This window comes from Vanessa cardui, chromosome 21 (assembly GCF_905220365.1).
Source record: "Vanessa cardui chromosome 21, ilVanCard2.1, whole genome shotgun sequence".
NCBI lineage: Eukaryota > Metazoa > Arthropoda > Insecta > Lepidoptera > Nymphalidae > Vanessa > Vanessa cardui.
Window position 1 is genome coordinate 9,014,154 of NC_061143.1, and position 20,180 is coordinate 9,034,333.

General features: G+C 31.8%; 1 protein-coding gene across 4 annotated transcripts in view; it reads left to right on the forward strand.

The window, feature by feature from the left end:
* Positions 1-20,180, forward strand: part of LOC124538820 (protein trachealess) — a 197,199-nt gene that overhangs the window by 148,575 nt on the left and 28,444 nt on the right. For all 4 annotated transcript variants that reach the window (XM_047116027.1, XM_047116028.1, XM_047116029.1 and 1 more), the window contains one exon: positions 7,383-7,621. In XM_047116027.1, coding sequence (XP_046971983.1) covers positions 7,383-7,621 — 239 coding nt within the window. The remainder of the gene's footprint in view (positions 1-7,382; positions 7,622-20,180) is intronic.

The window sequence follows — 20,180 nt, forward strand, 5'->3', positions numbered from 1 at the left end:
TTAAAGTATCACGACATTTCGGTTACGCTACACTCGTCTTACAGCTAAAACGGTTACCGTGACCTTTGCTTGGACACGCGTATTTCCAATCGTGCTGAACGTCCTGAGCATTTCACACCCTTTGACATGAGATGCATTTAAAAAAAAACTAAACCAAAGTTTTTTGTTACACTGTACCCATTTTAAAGCTTTAAATACTTACTAATATTAAAAACTAGCAACCCGCCCGGGCTTCGCACGGGTGCAAGACTGATACTAAATACACTACAGATTTGATTTGTTTATGTCCGAAATCACATTAGAAACTTCTTAAATTATCAGTATTTCTGTACTATATTGTTTATGTATTGTATACAAAAACCGTCCTCTCGAATCACTCTATCTATTTAAAAAAAACGCATCAAAATCATTTGCGTAATTTGAAAGATCTAAGCATTCATAGGGACAGACAACGATAAGCGACTTTGTTTTATACTATGTAATATTGATGCAGAGGCTGTTTGTTTGTTACTCATACTCGCATTAACTAACAAGTAACACCTCACCAGCAGGTAAAGTCACAGGCTGAAACTATCTTATAATAGGCACAATTGATAACTTAGTCCGATCTTCTGTATTTAATATTAAATAAATCTGTAGGAATTGTAATCTTGCCTTGAATAATGAGATATCAAAATAATTATTATAAATTATTTCGTATTTTTGAACGATTCGATTGGAATTCCACGCCAAATAGGTTATTAGAATGTCCTTATTAACTTAAGAACGTATAATGACGGGCGGATCGAAGCGATCTATGCAATCAAAGATGGCGGCTGTCATTATGACATTATACTCACAGATTATATCTGCGAAAATAATCGTCGGCCATATCAATAATCCCGAGGCGTAATAAGCCGATGACATTTTCATTTCCTATGTCAAATAGTGACACCCTTCACGGGTTTATGCCCTTTGGATAAATATTTCGTTTGGTCGTTTTAGCTAATACGTGTATATTAACATTGTCAATGTTGATTAATGATCTTTTATTGTTGATAAATAAGAACATATTGTTTTCAATTACTAAATTTCTAAAATATCATACTGTGCAATTATTCCTTTTGTTAAAGTCATTTTACTTAAGTAAAAAAAACAATAAAATTAAAAAAAAAGAAATTCTAACACTGAAATGCTTCGATTTATTCGAATTTCCTTCCAAGTGACCGTAGGTCTGAAAGGCCCCCGGGACTGGACGGTTGACTAAATTCCAGGGGCTCAAATGTCCGCTTTTAAAGAAAGCTAGCCGACCCTTAGCTTATAGGGTGTGAATTTCTCTTTGAAAAGTTTCACTCCGTTTAACTCTATTACACCCACTACTTTGTATCGAATTTTTCCAACGGAATCCCATTTCTGTAAAAGAACGAGTTAAAGAATGAGGGCACATTTGTCGAGGAGAAATAAATAACTATTTATAGTGAGTCTGTTTCAATCTTTATTGTGTGTAATATTTTACAAAATATATTAGTCATGTTGATCATATACTAGCTTATTACGTGTAATTACATATTAGGTCTTGGGCTACATTAATGATACAACGAATATTCGAATAAGGATTTATATTCAAATACCTAGTACCAACAATTTAAGAAAAAAAAAGATTGTTTTTATTGTTAACGGAAACTTTTAAAATATATATTTTTTTAAAAAAGGAATTTATTACCACAATAATAATATCTATGACTGTAACATACCTCAGTTCCAAGTCCTTTGTCACGAATTGTAACAGTTTAATGATCCATAATACCCACTTACAACCCCATATTTCATAAAAATATTAAGAAGCATATTATTGTCGCCTTCAAGATGTCTCCCATTGAACTCAAGTGGATCATTTTTCGTTACCACTTATCAATAATAATGTTTAATCATATTCCTTACCACAATTTTCTCACAACGACTTTATTAATTTGACAAAGGGTTACAGATTTAATGTTTTAAACAGTTAAATAATATATTCGAACACATACAGATTACTATATGTACACATTATGTGTCAGATACATTGACATAATACCTATTATATACTATACATTCATCGATTTATTAGTCTAATTATTATTATTATTATTTACATTACTTTATTAGTGATTTCGTTAAATAACTAAAATAATAAATACATGCTTTTTTTCTAAGTTATTTTTTTATATGTTCCCATGTATTGATCACATTAAACCACAACAAAGAAAACCAATGTTTAGACATACAACCATTGAAGCAGAAAATACTTAAAAATTCCCAGGCGCGGTATCAAAGACCCATAACAAGAGATTATACAACCGAATAGACGCACATCATTGCAACGGTTAATCGAAGTGTCGACCTTTAGTGTCAACCCTTCAGAGGTGACGGATCACAATAAATACGATGACATAAAAGGTCGGAAAGACCATATTTAGGATCCGTTAATCGACAGCTACCTGATAGCTTAATCTGTGAATAATGGTTAAAGTGCAATATTTCAAAAAGAGAACTTTATTGCTTGCTCGTTAATAAGGGATTAAATAATGCATTTGAAAAGTTTTTTTTTTAAGAATCGATGTAATCTATTGTGGCCAAGGCGTGAGTTATCAATGCCATGATAGGACATAATTTTTAATTTATTAAATCTATATTAACAAAATTCAGACTTACTTACTCTGATACTATGTTTAGAATTTAACTAATTTTAATATTATTATCAATGAGAAAAATATTCAAAGTATAGCGAGATATGTATGTAATTAATATCACAAAATGACATCCGAAGTGACATTTAAATGTAATAGACGAACTGTCATCTCAGTCATGCTATGCAAGTTATTCCCCGGGGCGAACTAATTCTTGCCCGGGCACAACTCAATTTGTCCCGGGCACATTAGTCGTAACTCCCGCGATACGGTTGCGTAGTGGACGACGTTTTATTACCTCTACCCGACTTCGATTTCCGTGTACATCTCCCTGGCTATTTCAATTTGCACTATTTTTTTCTCAATAGAATACACATAGCCTTTAGTACTTTGAAATAGAGTTGATTTTAGCTTATATATTTTTCGGAATTCGGACGTTTTTCTTTGAGCCTATTCCAATCAACGCTGACCAATGTGTTTGATAAACGCAATGTCAATTTAGGCTTTAAGTCTGTTGAAATAGAGATCGTTTTTGCGCGTAGATTGGTCGAGTGAATATTCAAGGGGGTCAAGGCGTTAGTAGCGTATTGTGGGTTTGATTCCCAGGTGTACAGGGCGTCGAGACACGTACGGGAACACTTAAAGACAGCCACTTCTAAAATGAAGGGAGGTCCGTCATAAAAATTGGACGGAACGAAAACATTGGAGTGATCTTAGTACTAAGAAGAATTTATAGGGGAAAAGGTATCCAAAACAAAAACGTAGTATTGTTTTACTATTGGAATTCACAGAGTCGTCTAAGTATTATTTATTGTGTATTTTATAAGCTTATTGAACTATATATTAAATTGCGGGAACTGATATTAATACCGTCATGGTGACGTCGTAATTATTGTACCTTATAAAATGTAACTTAGTAAAACTATGGTACTTTGTAAATCTATTTATATAGGTACTTATTACAGAACCAACGTCTACGAACATAAGGATTTGATCGTTTGCATCGCTAAAAAAAGGTTTTATATGTTATTATTTGAAAATAATATACTTATAAAGTATGACTATTGTAAACGGGGTTTTGAATTGACGATTATAATAAAAAATGATTTCAAGTATATAAAACCAACTATATATCTCATGATATTTTTTTAGTTTTTTAATGTAAAGCTGGCAAAAGCTTGACTTGTTAGCTAATAGTATTAATCTATCAGAATGAAACGCTTACGGCCTTTTGGCACTGTGCCTCAAGGATTCATTAAAAGGTTTTTTGTATACTTTATAAACCGTTATTAATTTTTATTTAATACATAAGTATTAACAAAATATTAAACGTTATGTAATATAAAGCATCTCTTTATAAAAAAGCGAATAGTTTTGAATGTATGTAATTCCTATGTATAGAAGATCCTTCGTCGTTAATAGATAATTAAATACATGATGTAATATTGTAATCAGAATTGTTAAATTATTTATTAATCTACATCATCAGACGAACGTAATTAACATAAATATATACATAATAAAAATAAAAACAAAAACATGTGACGTCATAAAAACGCACACTAACAAAAAGTTTCAGCAATAGATATTATGATAAATAAAATAGAAAAATCAAAATAACGTCGTTTAATATATTACATAATAGCCAGGGGCGGTCAACCCTCGGTCACTGTAAAGTTATTTTAAACAATTTAATGCCGCAATGGGTCAAAACTGACCCTCGAGTAACATTAAATCAAGCTCAAAGGGCCGCTTGTTTTATACTTTAACCGTTTTGTATCGTTATCGGAAAATTTGATCTTATATCTTTTAAAGGGTACGTAAAGATTTTCTTTATATTTAAGAGTTATTAGTCCCTAAACTGCAGTTATTTTACGGTAGGGGAACCAGACTTTAATTTTCATTTCAATTCCTTACACTTGAACCAGCTTAGTGTACTTACTTAATGCGTTCGTATTTTCTCACATCTACCCTCATTAATAAGTATTTTATTGTAGTATGTTTGAATACTATTAAAACTCATTATACTAGGTCAACATTTCTTTTTAATTTATTTGAATTTAGAATTAAGAAAATTAACGATATAGGTTTTTTTTTTATTTTCGCTATCATTTATAGGCTATAGGAAGAAATATACTACCGAGCGGATCATTACTAAAATCTTTTTAAATGTAAATAGTTGAAAATGTAATTTATACATTATCGGTTGTATTTTTTTATATTTATGACTCCAAATGACTAGTCCAGTTTCATGACACGAATTTCAGCAGCGTCACGGACATTTCCGAATGATCTTACTCAGGTGACAATAAACTCGGGTCTCCCGGGAAGTCAGTAATCTAGCTCGATCGTAAACCAGGCCCATCAGAGGATCGCTTACTCCGCACCTCGGGTTTAGCGCCCCTGCACGTAAACTTAAACTTGGTGTCCTAATGTGTATTTTTATGTTTTGATTGAAATTGTTAAACATAGTAAAAGTAGAACTATATCTCGCATATAAAAAAATAACTTTAATCGTTAAATCAGTAGACATTAAAATTGGTACAAACATTTTTCCAACATAGTCTTTAAGCTTTTCAATAAACATTAATACGCGTTTAAATCTGTCCCAATTAAAGTATACAAAATGATACATAACATATAAAAATGACATTTTATTATAAGAATAAAATAAATTTGAGATGTTCAATTTATAAGCATTATTTAATTCATAATATTTTAATACCCTTCAATTATATAATTTGAAAGCCTAATTTTTTCTTACAATAAATTATTTGTCAATTACAATTCATGCGACTCCTAACCAAAGTTTGATGTTTCTGCCAACAACCTTCACAAAAGTGCCAACATCAACAATACAAAGCTTCAAATGAATCCTTCAAACGATGCATAAATACACTGTGTGCGAACAAAAACAAGCAATCATTTAATAATAATGCCCGCCCAGCGGATACTATCCGACCATACATTATCAATTATTGGACATTTGGGAATAAAATATAGATTAATTTTCATACTGTAAAAATAAAGTGATAGTTTGAAGTTCCACAACTGAGCAAAGGCCTCATCTCCTTTTTGAGGAGAAGACATAGAGTTTACTCCACCACGCTGGCAAATGCTTGCTGGATACACGTGGCAGATTATTTTCTTACTTGCAAGTTCCTTCACTGTTGAACACGAGATGAATTATAAATACTAGATAGTGGTGCCAGCCCTGGGTTTGAACTCACACCTTGTAACCAGTGTGCAATCACAGCTTTGATTGCTTGAATGAATGGCAATTAATTTACATTTTTTTCGTCGTTACGGTAATAGACAAAGGTATTGAACTGATTGGCCTTCTAAACTATTACTCGTATATTTAAATTTAAATAAATATATCAAAACGTTAAGACTTGCAAATCGAAATTTCCATAACGTATTAACATTGTATTGAATAAATGTAAGTACTATCTAGAACTTATACATGAAGATCGAATGAAACAGACAGGAATCTGATTGTCTACGTCATATGGAAAAAATAATACTTTGATGTCATTTGAGAAGTCACTTTGAATGCCAATATTTCCATTAATTTTCATATGAAACTCCTGATGACGTCATATCCTATCGAAGGCGCTTCATTACGTTACAAAGTCTACATATATCGATTACCGCATACATTCCGGTAGGCCAATTGCCTTCTAACCATCACTAAAATATTAAGACGCCTATTAAATTTGAACGTTTTAATTTGAAGTATTTCGTTTTTTCCATTCCACCGCTGTTTTGTGTTGTCGACTGTTGAGTGAGCCAGTGTAATTACAGGACGTAGCAATTTAAGAGCAACGATTAATAGCACCATGCTATGTTCAGGGGCAGATGCGTCCACTTATCAAAAAGATTATCTAATTATCTTCCGTCTAATTACCTACTCTGAAAATAAGTCTAATAACTGTAAAAGAAAATTATTTTTTACATTATATAAGTTACTTTGAAAATATGGGTTGGGTTTAGCAAATAATTCTATTTTCTTATATACAATGTTGTTTTTGTGAAACAAATTGCGTCTCTGCGTTAAATTCTTTGCATATTAAGTTGGCGTCTGCAGGCTGGTCCTTATTAAAACAAACTCATTAGCGACTCCGCCCGTGGGTGTGGCGTAACAGCGAAACTCCCACCTGACGGCTTAATACGATTTTTACCAGCCTCGTTTTATAAGCTTTAGAGAAATATGCAAGAAATATATTATGAATATGTTTATCAATGTTACCATCTTGTGTGACTTGAGTTTTATTATTTCGTTACTGTGTATTTTGGTGTCTATGCTGTTTAATAAAATTAACGAATAAATGAATTCATCGGAGAGAAAATCCAAAATCATAACACAAAAGAGCATTTTCAGACAATTTTATATAAATATCAGATATCTATTAAAGTATTGGCAACGGAGTACAACCGTTGCCAATACTTTGATATATCTCTACTAATATACCTATCTCTTTCTGTTCTAATCGAGTTGTCATTCGAAAGAAGAAAATACATCGTTATTTAACTAATCACCATTAGATAACATTTTATACGGAAGACTGTAAATATCTAAACTGCGAAAAATAATATGAATGTTGCTTCAATTTTTAAAACGTATTCGAATTTTAAATCTCTCGCAAACATAACAAAAAATATAAAAATAATGATGTATATTAAGCCAGTGACACGTGGAACATCTCAAACTAATATAACATATCATTACAGCATACTCGAGCTGCGGAAAGAGAAAAGTCGTGACGCAGCGCGCTCCCGACGAGGCAAAGAGAACTACGAGTTCTACGAACTGGCTAAGATGCTACCTCTACCCGCCGCCATCACCAGTCAACTGGATAAGGCGTCGATCATAAGGCTGACAATAAGCTACCTCAAGTTACGTGACTTCTCCGGTCATGGCGACCCGCCGTGGAGTCGCGACACGCCGCCTACGAGTAAAGCCTTGAAAGGTTGGTATTACTACGATCAAAATAATCTTTATATAAGTATACTCTTACACATTCATATAGGCTTTTCGATCAACGTTTTACAAAATAAATTGAGTGTGAATTCGTTCAAAGTGTAGCTTGCACTAACCCCTACCTGCTGGTTTGGGTTGGGTTGGCTTGTCGTAAGGTGAAGAATGTTGGAACATTCCTTAATTGATTGATATATCAATTAATTCATTCATCATTCATTCGTTTATCAAAAAGTCGGAAGTCATGTCATGTAATGTTAAACATTATTAATAATACTTGATAACTTTACTATGACTATAATTTATTCGTTTGTTTTTGTATAATTACATTAAGGCAATAGCCTTCATACTATAACAATACTAGAAACAAATAAAAATTAACAATAGTTACATTACAAATATAATCGCGTGCAATGATGACAAAAATGCTAGTAACACTTCTCCTAAAAAAAGAAAACCTGTTCCAATAATATTATGTCCCCGGTGGCATTAAGAGGATGCTTAATTAAAGGCTATAAAAATCAATAACACTCATTCATTAATCTGCGTATTCATACAAATAATTCGCTAACATGACATTAATATAAAATGAAATAGTCGAGCATACTAAAAGACACAATATTCCGTCCCCTCGGAACTATGCAAAATGACTGAGTGGCTTTAAAATAACTTGGGAGGGTTGGCAAATCAGATTTCCCTTCGTCAAGTCATTGTCGGTGCTAACCGTGTTAGAGATGGTACAGACAGTTTAACAAGATTTCAAATACAACATTCTCGTATATTTAATAGTCACAATACATTTTTAATATGTTAATTTGATCACACTCAATATAGCTTATATTGTTTACATTATATGAAATATGCTCTACTTCCCAGTAGAGCATATGTTAGGTTATTGTTATGTTAAAATTTAAATTAATTATGTAATTTAAAACAATTCAGGATGTAATGATGGTGATGTAATTTAGAACAATTTTCATATCCTTAATTCGCCTCTTCTACATATATCGTATTAAAATTTTCTACGTAGGATTAGAAGTGACTTCAGTCCAGTGGCAAGTGGGTTGTTACTTTACCTAATATTCAATATAATTAAATAACAACAACAAACAACAACAGCCTGTAAATTCCCACAGCTGGGCTAAAGGCCTCCTCTCCCTTTGAGGAGAAGGTTTGGAACATATTCCACCACGCTGTTCCAATGCGGGTTGGTTAAATAAAAATTTCAATAAATATTGTGTCACATGTGTTAGAAAAAAAAACACACAGTGCACCGAATCAACTTTACCGTGGACAAAAAAATATACGCGACTAAATCACATACATTGACAAGCGACGCGTGCACGCAAATAAAGACGCCTTGGGGACTCTGATTCACCGCAATACTTCAAATAAATAAATTACCTATACGCTATTGGGAAAAAATACAAACGTTTGTTTTACTGTGTAAACGTGACGCACGTCGTATGTGGTTGATTGTCGAATGCGCTGTACTTCTAGTTTGGAAATCTTGGTAGGTATTTTGGTAAATCATTCTTATTTATAATGAAGTTAGTTTCGTATGTTTGTTTTTTTTTTTTTATTTAGAAACTGGCGCATTATAATAACTTTTATTTTTAAGATAATTATGGAAGTTAAAGTATATTTATAAATTCAATTTCTACTACTTCATGAACCATTAAATGACCAACTTCCGCTTCGTACGGATGTGAATTATTAATAAAGAAATCTGTATGTATAAATATCATTTTAATCTATAGCAACAGCAACAACAACAACAACACTCATATAATAATCTTAAAAACTTTTATTTCCATAAAACCATTTTTATAACAGTGTGCAAAATTTAGTTGGTTAGAATTAAGAGACTAATATTAAAATTTTTAAGGCATCCATTAGTAAGTGATCATTAATAATTGCTTAGTCAATCATCGTTTAACTGCCCTAAGTAATTTTTTTTAAAGGACTGGTAAACGAACCGGCACACCTCACAGGCATTAGTGCTGTAAGAAATATTAACCATTCTTTAAATCCATTCATTGACAAACTTAATAACAAAACTACTATATTATTGCCGACTACTGCTAGAATATTTAATAGGTAAGTAATACCTACCCAGACGGTCTATCATAAAACTCTATCACCAAATAAAAACGACTTACGATTTCAACATATACACGATCTTACTGATTATTTATAATAAGAGTAAATAACTCACATAATACTGATGCAATAAAGAGTTTTTTAGTAAGAGAGTTTCGAATTCGTAACAAGTGTACTAACAGACCGCCCCACGACAAATCCAATTTCAGTCCCTAATGCGCTTAATGCGACCGCGGAGCGAATCACTACGTATGCCACTGTCATTTTAACTCAATTTTCAAGCCCGCCTATAGTCTATAGCGGTATTAAAATAAAAATATTCGACAATAAAACATGCACGTTTAGGGGTGTCACAATTGTAGAGCAAAATGTTTTGGGGCAACGGTGTTTCCAATATGCTCACGTACGCAATAAAGATGAGGGAACTTCGAGAAAGCACAACGATTTGTAAGTAAATGTTACCTGTGAGATTTATACGACGCACTGTCTCTTATTTTACTGTCTCTAAATGGTTTTAGTTCCTTTCAAAATATTGCAAAAAATAAACCATGGAAAATATATTATAATATTACAAAACTTCTTACGAAAAAGCACTCTCTAAGTAAACATTTTCTAAACAAAAAATATTTTCCAGTATTAAAATACTTGCTATCCTTTTTATTTTAAGCTCGTGAGACAAGGACAGCGCTCGTTAAATTCTAGAAAATATAGTATTTAATTTAAAAATTTAGGACGTACTACAAGAGTCCACTTCATAAGTTAGTACCATAGCTATTTCATTTTCTCTATGTGATTGGTATGATGTGTTTTAGTTGTGAAAGTTAAAAAGGATGTAAAACTAATATGCTTTAATTCAAGATATTTGTTAACATTTTTACACCAGCTAACATCTTTTCATCACCGCATTTGACCTCTTGGCCTCTTGACTTATACGTTGTCTGGGAGATATAGTAAAGTAACAGTCTGTAAATTTCCCACTGATGGGCTAAAGCCTCCTCCTTCATTAAAGAGAGGATTTGGAACATATTCTACCACGCTGTTTCAATGCGGATTGGCGGAATGCACATTTGGCAGAACTTGGATGAAATTAGACGCATGTAGGTTTCCTCACGATGTTTTACTTCACCACCGAGACCGAAATGAATTGTAAACACAAATTAAGCACATATATTGGAGCTTGCCTGGGTTTGAACCCGAAATCATCGGTTAAGATTCACGCGTTCTAACCACTGGGCCATCTTAGCGATCTCAGGAGATATAGCAATTTATGAATTGGGTATCTTAAATTGATTTGAATGTTCTTATATCGCCATATTATCTTATGAAGTCAAAATTCATTCAAATATCTCAATTGACGTAGTCGTAACTAATCCTATGTGAATGTGACTAAAATACATCAATCCGTAAAAACGACCTTAAAAAATCTGCCAGTAACGTTTCATTGAAAGTAACGATTTAATTTTTTTTTTTTTGTAAAATCCGCGTGTGATTCATTAATTTATATATTGTGTAAAAAGATTGCCTACTCGCAAAAAAATGTATAAACGTTTCGTTCTGTCACACTTTTCCAAAAAAATTTAGACAAAATGATTGATTAATATCTATCAACATGTAAATTGTAAAAGGCACCGCCGCTAATAAAACATCTAATTACTTAGCAGGCCATCCCCCGGTGTAACAATACGACGTGAATTGGGACAAAATTTTTAATCTAATCAATTAACAATCAGTGCAAGCGATATACCGCTTGTTAGTGTTGCTTATTTGGCGAACGTGACTTGGTTTATTCAAATCGTTGGGGTTCGTTTGACGATTTTGCCTGGCCCGTTTAATTGGTTCACCACGCTACTTGCTTTGTGTAAAGTTTGAGGTTCACTATGAGTCTCGTGTGGGAGACGCGCTATGCCGATTTAGTGATTAAATTATAGAATCTTGTCAAATTAAGATTTGTTTCAACAATACGTTTTTTGATAATGCATTTGTTAATTAATGTAACTCTGGAGTTACGCACACAAGGTACATAACATCTTAGTTCCCAAGTTTGGTGGCGCATTGGCGATGAAAGGATTGGTTAATGTTTCTTACAGCGCCATTGTCTATGGGCAGTAGTGACCATATCATCAGGTGGCCCATATGCTCGTCCTCCAAAGAATAGCATAAAAATCGACTTTTACATTTAAGACTTAGGAGTTAACAAATGTACACAGATATCACCTATTCCAACACAGACAAAAGATAAATAAAATATCATATGACATCGGATCCCGGATATTGTTCGAGATCGTTTTCTATCATAAAGTTGATATCTATCTATAATATTAATTATGGATTTGCGAAAAACGGCGTTTTGAACATAAGCTGTTATTGGAAATTTGAAAGTAGAATTAAAAGTGGATCTATGTATGTAGTTAATTGGAATAGTGGTGCATCATAAATAAAACTATCAGACTCAATACTTAGATTAAACAAGGAGCTTGCCTGCATACATTACATATTACAAATACTTGACAACACAAGCTTGTGTATTTTGATCTCCATCAAATTTAAGTCACACATGTTTTTCTTTTATCTTTTATAAATTGGTTAAACAATATTGAAACTGTAGAACTATGAGGGTGACATTTTTTAATTAGAAAAAACCCTCCTTAAAAAAATAGAAATAAAAAAAAAAAAAAATTTAAGTCACATGACTTTTATTATGATTTTCTTAAATCAATACTTTCTATCAAACAAACATGAAATCTATTCAATACGCCGAACAGAAACTTTAATATATACATAAACGTTTTCTATTCTCAATCAAACATGGCTGCGTTCCTTGATTTACGATGTGGTCCCATTAATTGTATCTATATATACCGTTGAAATCTCGTGTAACGTTTGAAATGTAGTCTTGATCTATTAAGAAGCTAAATTAAGTTCTTAAATACGTATAACAGTAGATATTTCTACCGTAAATGGATTACTGTATTGCCCTAGTCAATTCCTCGTTACATTACAAACACTATCTTTATGGAACTTTTTTTTATGGCAACACTATTAGAAATATTTAAGCGTAAGTACAACCTATCTGAGACTAGCTGTTAGATACGTCGGAAATGTGCAAGCATATAGGATAGTTTGACATACTTTATTTAAATAATATAATTAAAATGTTTTATAATCATAAAATGCAATAAAATAAAGTTAACAATTCATAAATGCCCTTTAAGAAGAACTTACTTATAATAATGAATTAAATATCAATTTTATACAAAATAAAAACTATAGTGAGGAGTAAACTTAGTCTAAAACTAAACTAAACTAAAACTGCCGGAAAATGTTTTATATACTTTTTATAAAAAAACATTTAAACAAAAAAATTAAACTCACTAATATTGATAGTTGAAATTTAAATTTCAGCTGCCAATTTGATATCAATTTGCATAAATGACAGATGTCAACTGTAAACGCAATTAGTTGTGTAATTGACGTACAATTTTAACCCTATAGCAAATCCTTCTATGTACGAGTATGTATCGTCCGTCAAATAATTATTTTTAATTTATTCAAACAGGAATATCTATGAAAGTAACGTACCTCTCGGAAAATATATTTGATATAACCGTTAGTTTTACCCACGAACAATACTTTCAATAAGATTTTGAGATAAGTTTAACTAACATCAAAATAACAACTATTTTCAAATAATCAATGTGTGTATACGAACTTTATCATAATAATATAAAATTGATAGGTCTACACACACGTGAATGAGTACGGTGAAAATAGCAAGCAGGCTATCTTAGAATCTAAACACATAACTCAACGAAACGCAATATTTCTCAATACAATAACAAGAGACAAGCAGATAAATTCGACAAATTAACTTGGTGGTAAACACATGTTTTGTTCCCCATATTGCCGTTTGGCGGCAGCACCTTTGATTTATTGCAGTAGGGTGTTGGCGTTCGTGGAAATCGGACGTATTGTATGTTAACAGGTCTTTTTATTTTTTATTTTTTAAATGTATATTACAGATTAACTTTTATAAGTCGTCTCCTTTTTTAATTTAAAATCCTTTAATTTATTAGCTAAAAAATTAAGACTGCGATTAAATTCCAATTTTTAAATAATAAATTTTAAATATGATTAAACTTTATGGGTTTAATGAGAACTTTTTTAAATATCGATTTGATGTTTTTTTTTAATATATTTATCCTTAATGTCATTAAAATTTAATTTAATTTCATAAATAATACATAATTTCATAACTTTTTAATACACCTAAAATATTATAAAAGAAAAAAATTACGAGGCCGTTATAATTTTGGCTCCAAATACAATATACCGTAAATCATGGCGTGGCACATCTGCCAGCGAAATAGAAAAATAACAATAAATAAGGGAAACAGTGTCGCGACACGGGTTCAGACAAAATATTGGATTTTCACAATTTTTCCTTGTACCCATTCTTTTATTTAGTACTTTTATTAATGATTCGGCTCCTTGATCAGAATTTCATTGTTAAACTTAGTTTTTCATCTCTTATGAATCTTTATGAAACTTTTATAACGATGACTTTTATTAATAGAATAATTTATAACATTAAATGCTTAAATACAATTTAAAAAAATAAAAAAAAAATTAACTTTACAAATATGAAATAAAAATAGTTACTGTATAAATCTTGACCGCATGGAATGGTGACAAGAATGCTAGCAGCATTTCCTCGTTAAATCGCAATTCTGATCCTCTGGGCAAAAAATGACCAAACCAGCCCGAACAGTGGAGGCAATAAGGCGAGGTTACACTCTTGATGAAGCATCTGCACCACTTAGTTTTAGCTCGGTGGACTATAGTAGTACCTGAAATTTAGTTCTTGTAATGAACTGGTGTTTCCCTCATTATCTCATAAATAGTGTTAATCACAGCCTTTGATCCCCTCATCTATAATGTATACAGTACATTGATCTCATTCAATAACTTAACCCTTCCTAAGCCATCTTTAATGAACTCTCTAACCCTCTACGCGCTGTTAATACAAAACTATTTTTTCTTCGATACTGTTATTATCACATACAAAGGATATGGTTATACAGCCTGTATGACATAATGGAGTCTTTATATAATAATCATACTTTGATACCAATATTATAAATGTGAAAGTACTGTAAAGCCAAAGCTACTGTATCGATTTAAAGGAAATTTTGGTACTTACACAAATAGTCTAGAGCCTGAGAAAGGACATAGCCTACTATTTGGTGAATAAAGATGTAAGACCTCTTTGTTTCCACCAACCATCAACCTAATATTTTGAGTTAAGTTGTAAATGTATTCATATTTTAAGCGATCAAAGCCGGGTAACAGCTAGTATAAGTATGTATGATTTTGCATACATGAGATACATTTTTGAATATCAATACTAGACTGACTATAGATACTATTCATAGTTCGCGTTTATTTTCAATCCGCAGTTGTTGGCAGACCATTTTTGCTCGTCCCTCTGTCGGTGCATCACAATCATCGCCCGCCATTCTATATTGACAGTACGTGTTCTGAATACTGCAACATTTTCCGGGATTTTGTAGCCATTTTTATTTGGTATCGATCGTAGGTCGCTTCGACCCCGGCAGCCGGTTGAAGGGTTATTCGTCCGTGTAATTGGCTAGTTATAATTCATTATTGTATGCTATCGTGATTTTTTCGTATTTCACACTTATATAAGAATATAACGCATTTTATAACTGTCTCAACTAATACATATTCATCGGTTTTGAAGTGCCAAGTCTACGAATATATAAAATAAAATTTTCGGAATACCAGTTATAATAGAAAAATACTTCATCAACTGGTGAATCTTTTTTTTTTTAAAGACATTGTAACCTTTGTAGATTTTCTTTTTTTTATTAAAGACATACAACTATGATATCACGCGTACAATAAATTGACCATCAAGAAATACCATAAGTATAGTTTTGATAAAAACAAGTGATCTTTAAGTAGAAGAACCACAAAGGGTGTTAATTCTTCATTAGATGCCCGAGTTCCGGTCAAGGGCCCCGGGGGTTGGTAATCAACGGGTGTTGTATTATTTTTAAGGGAGGGAAAACTTTGTCTTGGGGTATTTCTTGGAAACGTTTTTAGTTTTATGGCGTATATTTATGTTCGAATTGTATTCAATTAATTGATGATATATACTATTCATTTAACGACCAATATGAATACTATAAATAATCCTGTTAATTGCATAAAATGTAAGCTTTCTAATATTAAATATAGTATTTAGAAGTACTCTGAAATTTTCTTGTAATTCTCATTTCATATATAAACGTGAAGTAAGCTGTTTCTTTTAATAGAGTTTTATAGTAAACATTCTTTATGTATATAATGTTTATTATTTTGTACATACATTTTATTCACTAGAATATTCACATAACTGTAAAAATATGACAGTCAATGCATTATAAGAAACGGTAGTACAAGTGTAGACCAACATACCTTTTTTGAATCTGTTACTAAAACAAAAAAACTCGAAATAATAAGCCACAAATCCATCGCTATCGTTAAAATAAGACAGTTTCTGAATTCCACCAACCCTCAGTTTATTAGGCGTTGAGTTTTATTTAATTTCGCTCTGTGAAAACACCCCCTGGTCAATGTTAGCACTGGCCGCACATGTCGAAAAGGACAAATAACTCCAAATTATTACTGTTCTATCCAAACACGAGGAAATGTTACAATGAGGTTTTATTGCAAGATGGTTTTAATAGAATTTTTTTTAGTATTTACGTCTCAATACTGCTCCATATCTTTTTTTTTATTTATGTCTCCATATCTGCGCCATTTCTTTCAATTTCGCATTATATGTATTCTACTTTAGTGTATTTATTAATGTTTATTATGTATTTGGTAAAGGCTAGTTTTTTATACGATTTTTTTTAAATCGACAAAAGTAATCAGTTACAAGGTACAATTTTAGACAAATTTGTTCGTTAAATGTCTTTTTTACAAAGATTACATTTACATTTTTTTGACCAATTTTCTTTAAAAATTGCAAATCTAAAAGATCAAACCAAAAGAAACTTCATTCAAGTCGGCTTTTACAAGCACTTTTGAATCGCCATTTTACAATTAAGTGAAGCTACCACCGGTTCGTAAAGTAGATTCTACCGAGAAGAATCAGCATAAAACTCAGTAGTTACTATTTTTCAATATTTAAAAAATACAAAGTCAAGTTAGTTAAATACAATTATTTAAATTAATATATCCTGCTTGGAAGTCAACAGGTATTAACTCCACACTTTTTTATCATCTATAACATCTTGTATCGAATAATGTCCCTTTTTACCAATGTGTTTTTTATAAACGATTTTATTTACGAATAGAAATTAATTGTAGATCATAAAGACCGCAAGCCGCACTACTAAAACACTATAATATTTATCTAGAACTATCCTTAAGGATTTGTCTTAATTACACGCCAGCCAGTCTAGATATGACGTCACGAATGTATATATTTATCGATTAATATAACATTATTAGCTTATAGCTCGTAATGCGTCGAAATTACAGCCATTATGAGGTCGGAATCTGACTTACGAGTAATACCACACCGTTTCGTTCGTAATGAGAAAATTATGCCGAGTCTTAGCGGCCTTAATAAAAATTTGTTCCTGCTTGGGGTCGATCAGTAATATAAATTGTTTTATTTATTACTTATACTGTCTTTTGGTTTCAGCTTTTCCGCATCGACTATCGATACATATATCGATACTCGATATCTCTAACTAACTTTAGGGCTGAAAATATTAAAATGAGTTTCACTAAATGATAATATATTTAATATTGCTAACATTTTGTTTGAAACTATAATATAATTTAATAAATTAATAGAAACAATAAAATATTCGCTTAAAAATGTAATTAAGCATAGCGAAATGAAAATATATACGTTGCGTTTATCTAGCATAAATATTAATACACCATTCTGTACACTGTCTCTTACGTCACTCCGTAATTGATGATGTACAGTCAGAGTAAGAAAACCTTCGTCAGTTTTCAAATTCATTCCTTTATCAAGTCGTAACCTCTTAGTAACTTTTGAATCTAAACATCAAATCATTGCGACGCGATATGTCATTCTATATTAACTCATTTTCATAATCAAAAAGACCGGATAGAGTTCAGGGCGCAAGACAAACCGTTACTTGAAGACACGAATACCCCGGAGTGTCAATAGATTAAAACTTCGGTCTACAAATATTTTCTTCTCTCTACAAAACAGAACCCTGGATTTCAGAACTGAGCAGCCATTTAAGCCAGACAGCTATACTGGCGAGGCAGTCTATCATGTGATAAACTGCCTCGCCAGTCGCCACACTGTCGTGTGGCGTCCTTGGCTACCTCGAATGGCAATATATGGCAATCAACCGACTTTAGCATCGTCCAAATCATTACATATGTAGTATAAAACAAATTCACTTACCACTGTCTGTCCCTATGTATGTTAAGAAGGTTTGATAAATGTATTATATACAAAGACATCGCACGCACAGCTTTGTATCTGCGAATTAAAATATAAATTTCAACATTTTAAAACTATCCGTAATAGCAAATAATAAATCGTTCAAAAATTACAAAGAGCATACCGTAATCGTTTGACCCAATCTACCCTGAAATTTTACACTGATAAAAAAAGTTCACATGCTACATTTGGATATATATTTATCTCGCGATGTCGCGATAGCCGGAGCGTGTGTTTTATTACGATTTAATTCAACAGAACAGAGAGAACTGCGCTTTGAAATCGCCGACTTGCTCTGTAGGTACGGTACGGTTCACCTGTTATCGCGGATAGTCCTGACTCATAATCAAAATGAACTAAATTATACACAAGGAAGTTTACTTAAGCCCTTTTTGAGTTCAGATAAAACTGTCCTTTAGTTTCTTACCTTCATTACATTATAGTATATGTCGATCTAAATTATTTTGTTATTCTTCAGTGTGCTGGAGAATATTTCTTGCAGGCAAGCAAATTTGTTACCTAATGCTCTCTAGATACTTTATTGCATATTTTTCAGTTCTTATGCGTGTAATAATGGAATAAATAAAGTAAAGATCAAAACTATAAGTATATTATATAATATGTATGTAAATAATGTAACACTTAATATGTTTTATTACACGTACATGAATTTTACATATTTATAAAATCAAATTTAAAAAAAAGTCAAAATATACTTCATTCAAGTAGGCTTTTACAAGCACTTTTGATTCGTCATTTTACAATCAAGTGAAGCTACCACCGGTTCGGAAAGTAGATTCTACCGAGAAGAACCGACAAGAAAATCAGTAGTTACTCTTTTTCAACATTTACAATTTAAAATACAAAGTCATGTTAGTTAATAAAATTATTAAATAATTTAATATTAAATAATTGTATTAACAAACATGACATATATTCTGCTTGAACTTGTAGTATGGAAAGGTTAAATGTTAAATCGTAATGACGCCAATGAATCATTAATGGAAAGTTATGGAAATAAATAGAAACATACAAATTACATATGCCTCTAAAATAAACTCGTCTATCAACCTAGAAGACTCTTTTCGAAAAGAATTAATTCTAAATTCAAAATTCAAGACTATCCTTGAACTTTCTCGTGTGTGCAGTCACTACTGTTGGTTAAACTCATAGCACAAACAGTTTTGCTTTGTTTTGTTTGAAAAGTTACGGTTGACTTCTTATGACAACGTTATTTAAACAATATGCATCTTGTATTTTACTCGAAAACATTTAATATATGCAACGTTTAAATATTCCTTTGTTATAACATTCAGGGAAAGTGTTTAAATATATCTTAAGGAATATCATTGCTTATATTTTAAGACCTAAAAATTAACAAAGTTAAAAAAAACTATTATTATTGTATTATATCATATATAGGTTAGTTTTTGTGGTGGACATGGTAAGTGGAGCTGCGATGGACTAGTGGTTAGGACACGTACATTATAATCGATGATTGCAGATCAAACCCAAGCAACGGAATCTTCATATGCTTAATTTGTGCTCATGTTTATAAATATAAATGGTAGATAACAAATTCGAAATTGTGCCACATTTGTATCAACCAGCTCACATTTGAGCAGCGTGGTGGAATATGCTCCTAACCTTCTCCTTATAGAAAGAGAAGTAAGGGGACATCACTGCATAGGCAAAAGTTCCATGAGTTTTTAAAACCATAGAATGTCTAGAAGTGTCACATAATACTAGTAACAAACGACTTTCTAAGATACCGTCACTTCTATACCATCATAACTCTTCATCGCGCATAATAATCAATAAAGCTCCACATGACTCAAACAATCAGTGTGAATTCATGTTCGGTAACATTACATAAACTCGTGATGCTTAGCTTCCTTGCACTAATATCGTAATATTGCGCGGGTCGTGCTTGTATGTCCGT